The sequence below is a fragment of the Hypanus sabinus genome, chromosome 8 (genome assembly GCF_030144855.1).
Source record: "Hypanus sabinus isolate sHypSab1 chromosome 8, sHypSab1.hap1, whole genome shotgun sequence".
Lineage (NCBI taxonomy): Eukaryota > Metazoa > Chordata > Chondrichthyes > Myliobatiformes > Dasyatidae > Hypanus > Hypanus sabinus.
The window spans coordinates 141,602,358-141,615,132 of record NC_082713.1 but is presented as its reverse complement, the minus strand read 5'-3'; the positions used below and the strand labels follow the sequence as shown (position 1 = coordinate 141,615,132).

Genomic DNA, 12,775 nt, shown 5'->3' with positions numbered 1-12,775 from the left:
AAATACAATGTTGGAAAGTGTATAGTCATGCACTTTTGTGGAAGGAATAAACGGCAGACTACTATTTAAATGAGGAGAGGATTCAAACTACAGAGATGCAAAGGGGCTTGGGAGTCCTTGTGCAAGATACCCTACAAGTTAATCTCCAGGTTGAGTCAGTTGTGAAGAAGGTGAATACAATGTCAGCATTCATTTTTAGAGGTATAGAATATAAGATTAGGGATATGATGTTGAGGCTCTATAAGGCACTTGAGAGACCACACGGAGTATTGTATGCAGTTTTGGGCTCCTTATTTTAGGAAAGATATACTGACATTGCAGAAGGTTCAGAAGATTCACGAGAATGATTCCGAGAATGAAAAGGTTACCGCACAAAGGACATCTGACAACTCTTGGGCTGTATTCCCTTGAATTCAGGAGAATGAGGGGGGATCTCAAAGAAACATTCCAAATGTTAAAAGGCCTGAACAGATTAAATATGGCACAGGATTCTATGACAAGAAGGCACGACTTCAGGATTGAAGGATGTCCTTTTAGAACTGAGATGTGGAGAAATTACTTTAGTCAGAGGGTGGTAAATCTGTGGATTTTTTTGCAATGAGTGGCAATGGAGGCCAAACCATTGGGTGTATTTCAAGCAGACATAAACAGGTTCTTGATTAGCCAGGGCATCAAAGGGTATGGGGTGAAAGCAGGGGAGTGGGGATGACTGGAAGACTTGGATCAGCCCATGATTGAATGGCAGAGCAGACTTGATGGGCCGAATGGCCAACTTCTGCTCCTATACCTTATGGTCTTATATCTGTGAAAAGTGCCAATGAAACTACAAGATTGTCCTTTTTCAGACAGTGGGCACTCTCCATCAGCAGAAACATGGAACCTTGAACAGAACTAAGCATTAGCACAATGAAAGATCAGATTACAACTTTGCAGTCCTGCCTTACATAGATATCATTGATAGCGAGTAACTTATTGGATATGGTGAGATGATGTCTCTCACCAGAATGGATATGTTCATAGATCCTCCAGCATTTAAGTGAAAAAGAAGGCTGACATCTTCAATCACAAGTGCTGTGCAAATTATCTGATCAGTGAAAAAACAGCTTAATCCCTGCAGTGATGTGAGAGTGACTGTGCTAGACATACTAGTGTATTTAAATGAGTGTGGCACAAGGATAACAAAAAAAAACTTCCATTGGCTGGAGTCATACTTATTTCAATTCGCCTCAAAGTATTTTGGACGCTTGAAGTCAAGGCTTCATAAATGACCTACCTCCCTTCCATCAAAAGACTCAGTGATTAGGCCTAGCCTCTACATTATAAAGCACATCGATAATGGAGCAGTCATACCCACCCGTGGCAAATACTGGGCTGATCACAGCAATTAACATTAATGCCATCCAAATATCAGACAGCAAATGACTGAAAAGTTAAGTTGAATCAGCTACATCTACATTCAACTCACCCCCGTGGTATGAAATGTGAACAGCATTGCTAAATCTTTGAACATATTAATGTTAGACATCATCATAGCCAAGAACCAAAACAAAACACGTATGTAATGTGGATACAAGAAAAGTTATAGGATGTTTTTGTTGAGCGCCACATTCTTACTATCAACTTGGAAAAAATTATACTCACTTGGACAGGGGCTCAATAAGCTGGAAAGTAACTTGGATAAAGGAGTGACTTGATTGACACACCATCCACCACCATAAAACTTCAGTATTTCAACTCCTGGAACACTTTGAATGTAAGACCATATAAGAAGTATTGCAACAACCTACTACTCTTGTTTAAGCTAGCAATCTCTACCAAAGAACTTGTAACTTCCTCATAACATCATGATTTGGAAACATAAGAACATAATAAACAAGAGTATCCACTGGCTCCACTAGCTTGGTGTGTCATTCAATAAGATTATCTTTAATGTCAATATTATTTTACTAGTCTATCCCCATATCTCTCAATTCTTCTGATATACATAAACTTAATGATCTCCATTTTGAATGCAATCAATATGTGGGCCTCTGCAGTCTCTGGCATTCAAAATTCAAAAGATTCTCCTCATTTCAGCCTAAAGTATTTTTCCCATACCATCCTAAATAGTTATTCATTTTCTATATTATTCAGCCAATGGAAAATCTTCACAATGACTACTTTGCCAAGGTTTCTGAGATTTCTGTATGTTTTATGTTACATTTAACTCTTCTGATCTCTAAAAAAAACAGTAGAGTCTACTTAACCACTCATCATATGGAAGACCTTGGCAAAATCAGGAAATACTTTTCCAGCACGTATAAGCATTAATTTTAAGAGACCAAATCTGTACACAATATGCCAGATGTGGTCTCACCAAGGCTCCATATTTGGGAGGGGGACAAAGTTTGATCTATTCTCACATAACAGGGTGGAGCAAACATAGGGAGTACTATAGGACTGGTAACCATAGTTCTATTTGTTTTCAATTATTTAGTGAAAGGGCCAGAATGGGTCCACAGGTTCAACTTCTAAATTGGGGCAAGGCAAGAGAAGGGCAAAGTCCTTAACGAATGTTTCTCCTCTGTCTTTTTACCATTGAGAAAGACATGAAGACTTTAGAACTAGGGAGGTCTTAAGGATAATTTGCAAAACAGTAGGAGTACAAAGATAAACAAACCTCCAGGATTTGACCAGGTATATACAAGAAATCTGTAAGAAGGTAAAGAACAAATTACAGGAACCCTGGCTAATATTTAAATCACCTTTAGCCACAGGTGTGGTGCAGTTAGATTGGAGAGTGGGACAAGTGCAATTATTTAAGAAGAGCAACAAAGAAGTTGGGATCTACTGTTGTTAAGGTAATGAAAGGATTCTGAAAAATAAGATATTTGTGCAGTACTTCTGGAAAGACAGTTGATTAGCAGATGACAGCACTGTTTTGTGCAAGGGAGATACCTTGCAAACTAGATTTTATTTTTTGACGAAGTAACCAAGAAAGTCTAAGGCAAAGTGGTAAATATGAATTGTATGGACTTCGGTAAGAGCTGGGCCGAAAATGTAGTTACTTTAGATTACCTAGGGTTACCCATAGCCCTCTATTTTTCTAAGTTCCATGTACCTATCCAGGAATTTCTTAAAAGACCCTATCGTTTCCACCTTCACCACCATTGTCAGCTGCCCATTCCATGCACTCACCACACTCTACATAAAAAAATCTTACCCCTGACATCTCCTCTGCACCTACTTCCAAGCATCTTAAAACTGTGCCCTCCTGTGTTAGCCATTGCTTTATTTCCACATGAACAACCATTCCAAATGAAATGAAACTTGGGGAAAGTAGGGTCAATAATATCACTAGCACCAATTAACACCATGTCCAGAGGAAACAATGATTTTTAAAAACTGGTCGTAAGTCTAATATAATGGATTCCTGTTCCAATGTTGATGCCTATCCAAATATTGCAACAAATCAGGGGAAATAAGGTGGAAAAATTAGTTATTTGTGCTAAAACACCAAGGAAAAGGACTGGATCAAGGGATAATTTTACATGATTGAGCTTCTGGTTCATTGCATTGAATACTCCAATATTGTAAGGTCCATAAAGTAACTATAAATATTTTTCAGTTTTTACACTATTATCCCAGATGCCTCATAAATCCCTGTATTAACCAACGAAGAGCACTGAAGGTATTAGAATGAACATATTCAAATTAGAGAACTATTTACTGTCAATAGTGTAAAGATAATCCTACTGATAAATGGTGTATGAGTACCCATTTGACACAAATGTTATAAAAGTAGTGCAGGCGGGCGTACGGCACAAGTCTGTAGTTTAGTGCTTGAATTTCAAGTTTCTCTTTTATCAACAAATTATAAGGATCTGTTAGGCATCCTGATTTGAATCAACTGTTTATGCTTTGCTCTCAATATGCTTGGATTGCTTCTACATAATGTATGAAGGATTCTTGATATTATTCATTCCTACCACTGCTCCATTCTTAACAAATTCAGCAACATTGTTCAACACTCCCTTGAAATTGTTCAATCCACAGTCGAATGCACTTGCATGGATGCTAGAGGCCCGATGGCACTTAATTTATGTGGTCTTTTTAATGTATTTACTACTGGTTACATCCTCAAGACATTCCATTGGTTGCCAGAATTCGGATGCATTTCTTCTTTGTAACTCAACATTGCTGAGATCAATCATAATCTAACTGAATTGAAGTAACTCAGTAAAATCCATCCATGAATCTGGAACTTTTATAGACAGAAATGGCAGGTACACTCAGAATCAAATATATTACTTTATTTGTAAGATGATTTACTGTTACAATTTCTATTTTGCAAACCAAATCATACTACCACTGACAACATAAAAACCCAGGATACAGACCTCTTCAACCAGAAAACTTGATATAACCAAAATCCGGGTAATACTTCCCTTGCGAAATCAAATATCCACATTACATCTCCTGAACAACAAAACCAGAATGTACACTTTCCTATAAATAAAAGCTCAATGAAATCAAACAAATCAAAATGCAATATAAACTATCACATTACCCTCTGCATAATTACAGCACAGTCACTCAATCATGTAGATGCCCATAAAACAACAATTTCTATTCAACTGTGGAGATCAACATGAAGTGACCAGAATGATAGTGATGTCAGAATCCTATAATGACACTAATGCATCAGAAATCTCAACTCAGCTATTTCCATAACTTTGTATACAAGATACATTCTATATTGAAGAACAAAATCTACTGTATAACCACCAGTACAATGCACTACATAAACAAAACATTATCAGCCTCCCATGAACACAAAAGATTCTAGAGATGCTGGATCTCTTGAGCAATACGAACAAAACGCTGGAGGAACTCAAAAGGTCAGGCAGCATCAATGGAGGGGAATAAACAGTTGACCCAGTTGACCCCAAGCTGAGACCCTTCATCAGGACTGGAATGGAAGCCAGAACAATAAGGTTGGGGGGAGGGAAGGGGAGAAGGGAAGGAGTAGAAACTGGCCAGTGACAATTGAAACCAGTGAGGAGGAAAAGTGGGTAAGTGGGGTTATTTCTTGCCTCCTAAGTACACAACAGCATTAACTTTTTTTTTCGTCCTATCACGATATCCACCATAGCTTACGTTGACACAAAATGCTTCACTAACATTACCTGTTATGGGGTTTTGGCTAGGTATGTCCTATTGAGGCAGGGAAAGGATAGTAGGAGGAAAGGAACCATGATTAACAAGAAAGAGAAGGAAGCATACTTAAGGTTCAGGAAGCAAAGATTAGACAGGGCTTCAGAAATATAAGACAGCCAGAAAGAAGCTTAAGAATGGACTTAGGAGAAGAGACATGAGAAGTCCTTAGTGAGTAGGATTAAGGAAAACCCATAGGCATTCGACATGCACATGACAAAAAGGAGGATAACGAGAGTGAGGATAGGACTGATCAGGGATAACAGTGGAACCATGGAGTTGGTGGAGGTAGGGGAGGTTCTTATGAATACTTTGCATCAGTGTTTACCAGTGAGAGGGACCTTACTAAATGCAAGGACAATGTAGAACAGGCTAATGTGCTGGAATATGTTGAGGTTAAGAAACAGGATGTGCTGGAACTTTACAAAAATATTAGGATGGATATATCCCCGGGATCAGATGAGATATACTGCAGTTTACTACAGGAAGTAAGAGAAAAGGTTGCTGTGCTTCTAGTGATTTTTTTTTCCATCCTCACTGGCCACAGGAATAATACTAGAAGAATGGAGGATGTCAAATTAGACTCTTTGGTTCAAGACAGGTAATAGGGATAATCCTGGGAATAACAGATCAGCAAGTCTCATTTGAGAATCTGAACGGTCGTGTTGTCAGCCTTGTGCCCGACTTTAAGACATCCCATCTAACCTACAGAGGAATTTCAAGTGAGAAGGGAAGGATCCAATTGGTATCCATATGGGTACCAATGACATAGGATGAACAAGAGGTGCTGCTCAGGGAATTTGAACAGCAAGGAATTGAATTAAAATGTTGAACCAAAAGGTAATAACTTCTGGATTGTTATCTGCACCATTTGCAAAATTGCAGGGTTAATACAATCAGAGAACTAAATATGTGGCTCAAAGATCAGAGTAGAAGTGAGTTTGTAATGTGGGAAAATGACACCAATACTGGGGAAGGAGGGAGCTGTTGCAATAGTACAAAACTAGGGTTACGAGGTTAGTAGCATTACTAGGGCTGTGGGTAGGATTTAAACTAAATAGCAGAGAAATGGGTTCAACAGCTTGGAAAAGAATGGAGAAAGTAAAAAGGAATGAGAATGCAGGAGAAGCTATTGAAGTCTCCAGAATAAAGAACAAGACAAAATTTAGCAAGGATAAGAATTTAGTTTTAGGCAGCATGGAGACAAATTGAAACAAAAGGTGGTGAATACAGGAATGAAGGTTTCATATTTCAATGTATGCAGTATACAAAATAAGGTAGGCTATCTAGTGACGCATTTAGAAATTGGCAGGTATTATGTTGTAGACATCACTGAGATGTGGCTGAAAGAAAAACACAGTCAGAAGCTTAACATCCAAGGATATGCATCATATCCAAAGAACAGGTTGGTGAGCAGAGTGGGTGGGGTGGCTTTGCTGGTTAAAAAAAATTGAAGTCAAAACCTTAAAGAAGTTTCAAAGGATCAGAAGATGTAAAGTCCAGGTGGGCAAAGTTAAGAAACTACAAGGGTAATAAAAGAAATCCTTATGCAAGTTAAATACCTCAGTAGCGAAAATTCTTACCACTGTGGGGGAACATAGGGATCTTGTGTGGTCAGCATTAGTAGATTCCTCAAAGTTGTCTCGCAGGTTGACAGGGTTAGATTGATCTTGGAATAGGTTAAAAGGTCTGCACAACATTGTGTGCTGAAGAGCAAGTACTGTGCTGTACTGTTCTCTGTTAAGCAGCGTTACTTTCTAGTTCCCATGTATTGTATTTTATAACTAACAAAGTCGATTTTCCTTTGGCATGTGTCTGGGATATTATGGGGGGTGGCAGAAACTCATCACATCAGATTGCTGGCCACTCTGCATCTCACCAAAATTTGTGTATTTTCTGTGCAATAAAGCAATAATTACATCTTAAAAGTGAAATCAATTGATCTAATAAAATCCTCAAAATATTAGCCTGTATTAGTTGCTCTACACTCAGTATAGAGAACCACAAATGCCTAATGGATTAAAATGAGGAACTGTGCACCTGCTGGTGGCAACACATATTACAAACCTGTTTCTCAGAATCATTTCTAGCAGCTTCTTCTTGTGCTAAGACCATCTCACGTTCTGCTGTAATCTGTACACTCTCCCGCAAAGCCTCCTCTAATTCTTCGATTCGGTCATCTTTTTGACGTAAAGTATCCTAGAGGAACAGGACAAAAAACTGTAGTGACAATTTTGCTTTTTTTTAAAATGTGGATCATTAGTTTGCAATTCAGAAGCACACATCTTCCAACATATCCCATTTTATGAAAAAAATAAGTACTATCAGTTTTTATTTTAGCCTAATTTAAAACACATCTTGTTAAACACAAACTTTATGTAGATTAATGTTTACAGACTTTTGTCTTGATGTTAAATCTTGCATGGTTCATTTAAAGCTTCAAAACAGCTTTAAGAAATTAGCATGCTTAGATGTTGGAAAAAAGGCAGAAATGAGTACCTCACAAATGATGCATTTTTGTAACATTAGGATTACACTGAAAATTCTAAACTGACTTCAGTATTTCTAAAGTAGGATGATATTAAATTAACTTATTTTTCATTAGCAAAGCCCATGCTGCAAAATGTAACTGGCTGCATTTTAAAGAATCACAATTAGTAAAAGTTGACACAAGCAAAAAATTGACACCTCAAAAGAATCAATTAAAATCAAGCAATTGTGCAGAAAGGGCAGTTAGCAATAATTGAAATTATAAACATATTCATTACTTCTTCAGCAACATTCCAGATAACACCCTCAAGGCTGGCATTTACAATACATTTTCTATGCCAATGAAATTACTTCTTGATCTAGCACAGGCATGGGCAAACTACGGCCCGGGGGCCATATGCCTTTTAATCCGGCCCGCAGAACTTGATGAAATTATATTAATAAACCTTGTTAACGTCTTTCCCCCCGCAATTCTGGCGTTTTCCCAATAGATGACGCACTCTATATACATTGACCTTTGTTGAGGTGCAGCGTATTACTCCACATTTGTGCTTTACTCTTTGGTCGGCTCGACCTATTTGTGTGAACATCAACAAAGCCAGCCACAGATCCAAGTTAACTGACCAACACCTCAGATCCATCCTGAGAATCGCCACAACAAAACTAAATCCAGACTTTGATGCGCTGGCTAAAAAGGGAGACCAACAACACTGTTCCCACTGAAATTAAAAATAAGTCTCTTCGTAGTGTTATGTAAAAAATGCATTTGAAAATATTTTTTTCAATAAGCCTTACATGTTACATGTCATTTCTGTTAAGTGATGGACATGAGTAGCGCGTAGGTGCACCTACGTTCTCAAAATAAAAAATGCGCTCCAGATCAAATAACGCGCTCCGCATACTGGCGCGCTGTCACTGTTCTGTCCTTGTGCTGGTCGTTGTTGAGTTTTGGCACAGGGGACAATTGAATAAGAAGGAGCAGGACAAGGAGACCTGCATCTCCTAACGTTTTTGAAATAAAGACAGGCAGGAGGAGAGTGATGATGATAATATCTTGAAGGATAACAGAGTTTTCAGTGCTTTAAAATAATAACTGTTACTATTAAAAAAAGCTGTATTTTATTCATTTAATTTTCAGCGTTTTAAAAGTCATTTCAATAAATAGCTAAATACCATGGGACTTCAAAGACAGATATTTTGTTGTAATGCATTTGTTCATTTTCAATTGAAATTAAAGCACATGTTTTCTACATATCTCATGGTATTTTATTTTCTCTTATGAGGTGTATTACCAAAACACTCCGTCCATATGCTCCTGGTCCGGCCCCCCTGTCAAATTTTAGAACCCTTTGTGGCCCTCAAGTCAAAAAGTTTGTCCACCCCTAATCTAGCATGACAGAGCGTGACAGCTAGGAAAAACCTTAAGCGCCCAAGAGACTCAGTGGTTGCAATATACAGTGCTACTGTTTCCTTAATAGCTATTGACAACCCTTAAAATTGTGGTTCAACAAAAGGATTAAAATGAGCCAAACAAGAGTCAAGAATTGCACCTTTCTGTAATAGTACGATGAAGGTCCTGGTGCTTCAGAGAAGCATCATCAATGATACCAGGTTCAGAACAACATTGGACAGAATGGAAGGTATATGCATTTGTAAGCGGTTGAATAAGCAATCTTTTGGGTCACACAATGATTTTGAATTTTTGAAACAATTATAATGAAGAAATAATCCAGCAAATAAGGAATAAACAAATATGACCTATTTGATTATTTTCAGAAATTTTTTAATTTAAATTTCAAAATGTTGATTTACAAAGCACATCAACTTCATTTTGCTACCCATTTTGGTCTGAAATGTGCAGAGCATTTTGGAAGTCTCATTTTGTTTCCAGGTTCTGTTGATTATCAGCCCCATTACATTTGCAAATGTAAAGCATAAGAGACATAGTAAGTGTACTAAGCATGAATGTTCCATAGCTACACTCACAAAAACTTGCTTGAGCACTTGGCAATTCACAAACATCTTTCACATATTCCTTTTGTAGCATGTTCACTTTTTATTTGATGAATTATTGGAGAGGGTAGATACAACACTGCTGCTTATATCATGTAGTTTAGATACTTAATGACAGATATTGGATTAATCAGCAAAATGCATACTTAATGATTCAGAAAGCTAATGGCAGCATGATATGAAACTGAAATAAAACATAGAACCCTGAAAACATTTAATCGGTCAGGCAGTTCTATGGAAAAAGTTAATGTTTCAGGTTGAAACTGACTTTTCAGATGTCCAGCAACCAGAGCCCTTTGTATTTCATCAGGGTATGAAACTGCCAAACAAATATTGATAGGAAGAATGAAACAAGGTAATGATATAAATGTTACAGTTATACCATGTCCCTCATTCAAATCCTGCTTAATGAAATTTAAAAGATTTCCTGTGTATTTTGGTTTCAATTCAAATCTCTGGCAATTCAGAACTGCTGCAAAACACTGTTCAATTCATTGCTATAAAACCCTGATATCAGTAGCTGTTTCAGGAAAACTATGTCCACATGTGACCTAACCAGGATATTTAATGAGGCCCTGTAAGTAAAAAGCTAATATTTCACAAATAAACTTCTTGAACATCAAGCAAAATGGATTATCACTGCATTTCCAGGATCCACAATTAAACCAAGCCTATTACTGTAACTCCCATAGCTTCCACTGATTCAGACCTCCACATTTCCCAATCTTACTGTGGCCACTTACACTCCTTGCTGCACTTCCTTGGTACCACCAAAAAACCCACTTTATTAATGACTTCAAGGTAGTTTCTGGTTGTGGGTACATTTAATAAGATTCAAGGATTACTAACTGTGTCCCATATTCAGACTCAAGAAAAATATCACCTACCAACAAGTATACAATATTTTATCAAAGACTCACCTCCTTGCACTTTCTGTTACTAAAATATATACTGATGGCCCACCAATTTAATACTTTAATTCCAATATCAAAAGTAAACTAAATGTTTAAACGTTATAAATCCAATGGTTCCACTGTAAGAGGGATGAGCTTAGGAGATGACAGTGCCTAAAGGTGACTCCTTTGCTTACATCTTTGGAAGTAGCTCTATTTCTATCTTTGATATCTTTTTTTTCACATTACAAGGTTCTTTTGAAGGCACTGACCTGGAGTTACATGCTGACTTTGGTTCTTTGCAGAAATGGTACCCGCTCTTGGACACTCATGACCAGCCATTTTTCAATATGCCAAGGACACAGCCTGGAATACTAACGTGCCTTGAGGGTGCTGGATTTTTGTGGCTCTGGAGGCGGGCAGATTCAAGGTTGGTGCCGCCACTGCTGCCTGATGCGTCGTGTGATATGGAAGAATGTAAGCAGCGAGCTGGCTGCTAGCTGCATGCTTACAGATCTGAGTTCTTTGGGCACAGAGCTCAGAAGAAGCGACACAACAGACTTTTAATACCATAAATCAGCTAGTTGCTTTATGTCTCCCCCCTATTGTTGTGAAACAGAGACACCTCATTTTCCCTTATTAGGGAGAGAGAGAGCCTGTGGTATGTCGAATACTGGGTGAATGAGTCGTATTCAGGGTACTGCAAGTCTGTGTCTTTATTGATGCATTACTGCATGCTTGAATGCTCGATGGGGGATGCAGATGCTTTTCTTGCTGGTGGGGGAGGCATTGCTTTGCTGCTGCTTAAGTGTGGGAGGGGGAGCTGGGAAGGGCCTTCAGTATTCTAATATTTCACTGTCATTCATTCTTTGGGGCACTCCTCTGTTTTTGTGGATGCTTGTGAAGAAGAAGAATTTCAGGATGTATATTGTAATCATTTCTTTGGCATTAAATTGTACCTATTGAAATCTACCTATGCCAAATAAAAGGGAGCAATGAGTACAAAAGAAACCAAGTTCATCATCAGCAAAATAAAACAATTGCACCTTTAGGATTAAGTTATAAATCACAAATATAAAAATTCCAGCCAGGATGGTTAATCTTTTTGAAGTTCTTTTGCATCTTTTAGGCCAATGAGAAATTATACACTGCCTATTTAAGTTTTCGCCCCCCCCCCCGAAAGTTTTCATATTTTATTGTTTTACACCATTGAATCACAGTGGATTTAATTTGGAATTTTTGACACTGATCATGTCAAAGTGAAAATCGATCTCTCTGAAGTGATCTAAATTCATTACAAATACAAAACATAAAATTATTGATTGTATAAGTATTTACCTCCTTCAAGTCAATAGTTAGTAGATGCACCCTTGGCAGCAAATACAGCCTTGAGTCTGTGTGGATAGGTCTCTATCAGCTTTACACATCTGGTCACAGCAGTTCTTCAAAGCCATTTTCAAGTCCAGCCATAAATTCTCAATTGGATTGAGGTCTGGACTCTGATTTGGCCACTCCAGGACATTAAATTTATTGATTTTAAGCCATTCCAGTGTAGATTTGGCTTTATGCTTGGGGTCATTGTCTTCTGGAAAACAAATCTTCTCTCCCAAGTCAGTTTTCTTGCAAAATGCATCAAATTTTCTTCCTGGATTTCCCTGTATTTTGCTGCATTCAGTTCACCCTCTACCTTCACCATCCTTCCAGGGCCTGCTGCAGTGAAGCATCCCAACAGCGTGATGCAGCCACCACCATGCTTCGTGGTAGGGATGGTGTATTTTTGTGTGGTATTATGCCAAACATAACATTTAGTCTGATGGCCAAAAAGCTCAATTTTGCTTTCATCAAACCATAGAACCTCCTTCCAGCTGACTTCAGAATCTCCCACATACATTCTGGCTAGCTCTAGCTGAGATTTCATGAGAGGTTTTCTCCCCCCACCCCCCCTCCCCAAGGTGGCTTTCTCTTTGCCACTCTCCCATAAAGCTGTGACCAATGAAACATCCAGGCAACAGTTGTTGCATGCACAGTCTCTCCCATCTCAGCCACTGAAGCTTGCAACTCCTCCAGAGTTGTCATAGGTCTCTTGGTAGCCTTCCTCACTAGTTTCCTTCTTGCATGGTCACTCAGATTTTCAGGACAGCCTGCTCTAGGCAGATCTACAGCTGTGCAATATTCTTTCCCTT

The 12,775-nt window shown here is 38.3% G+C and overlaps 1 protein-coding gene across 6 annotated transcripts in view; it reads right to left on the bottom strand.

Moving 5' to 3' along the window:
- Positions 1-12,775, bottom strand: part of LOC132398500 (ELKS/Rab6-interacting/CAST family member 1-like) — a 734,829-nt gene that overhangs the window by 444,683 nt on the left and 277,371 nt on the right. For all 6 annotated transcript variants that reach the window (XM_059978062.1, XM_059978065.1, XM_059978064.1 and 3 more), the window contains one exon: positions 7,264-7,395. In XM_059978062.1, coding sequence (XP_059834045.1) covers positions 7,264-7,395 — 132 coding nt within the window. The remainder of the gene's footprint in view (positions 1-7,263; positions 7,396-12,775) is intronic.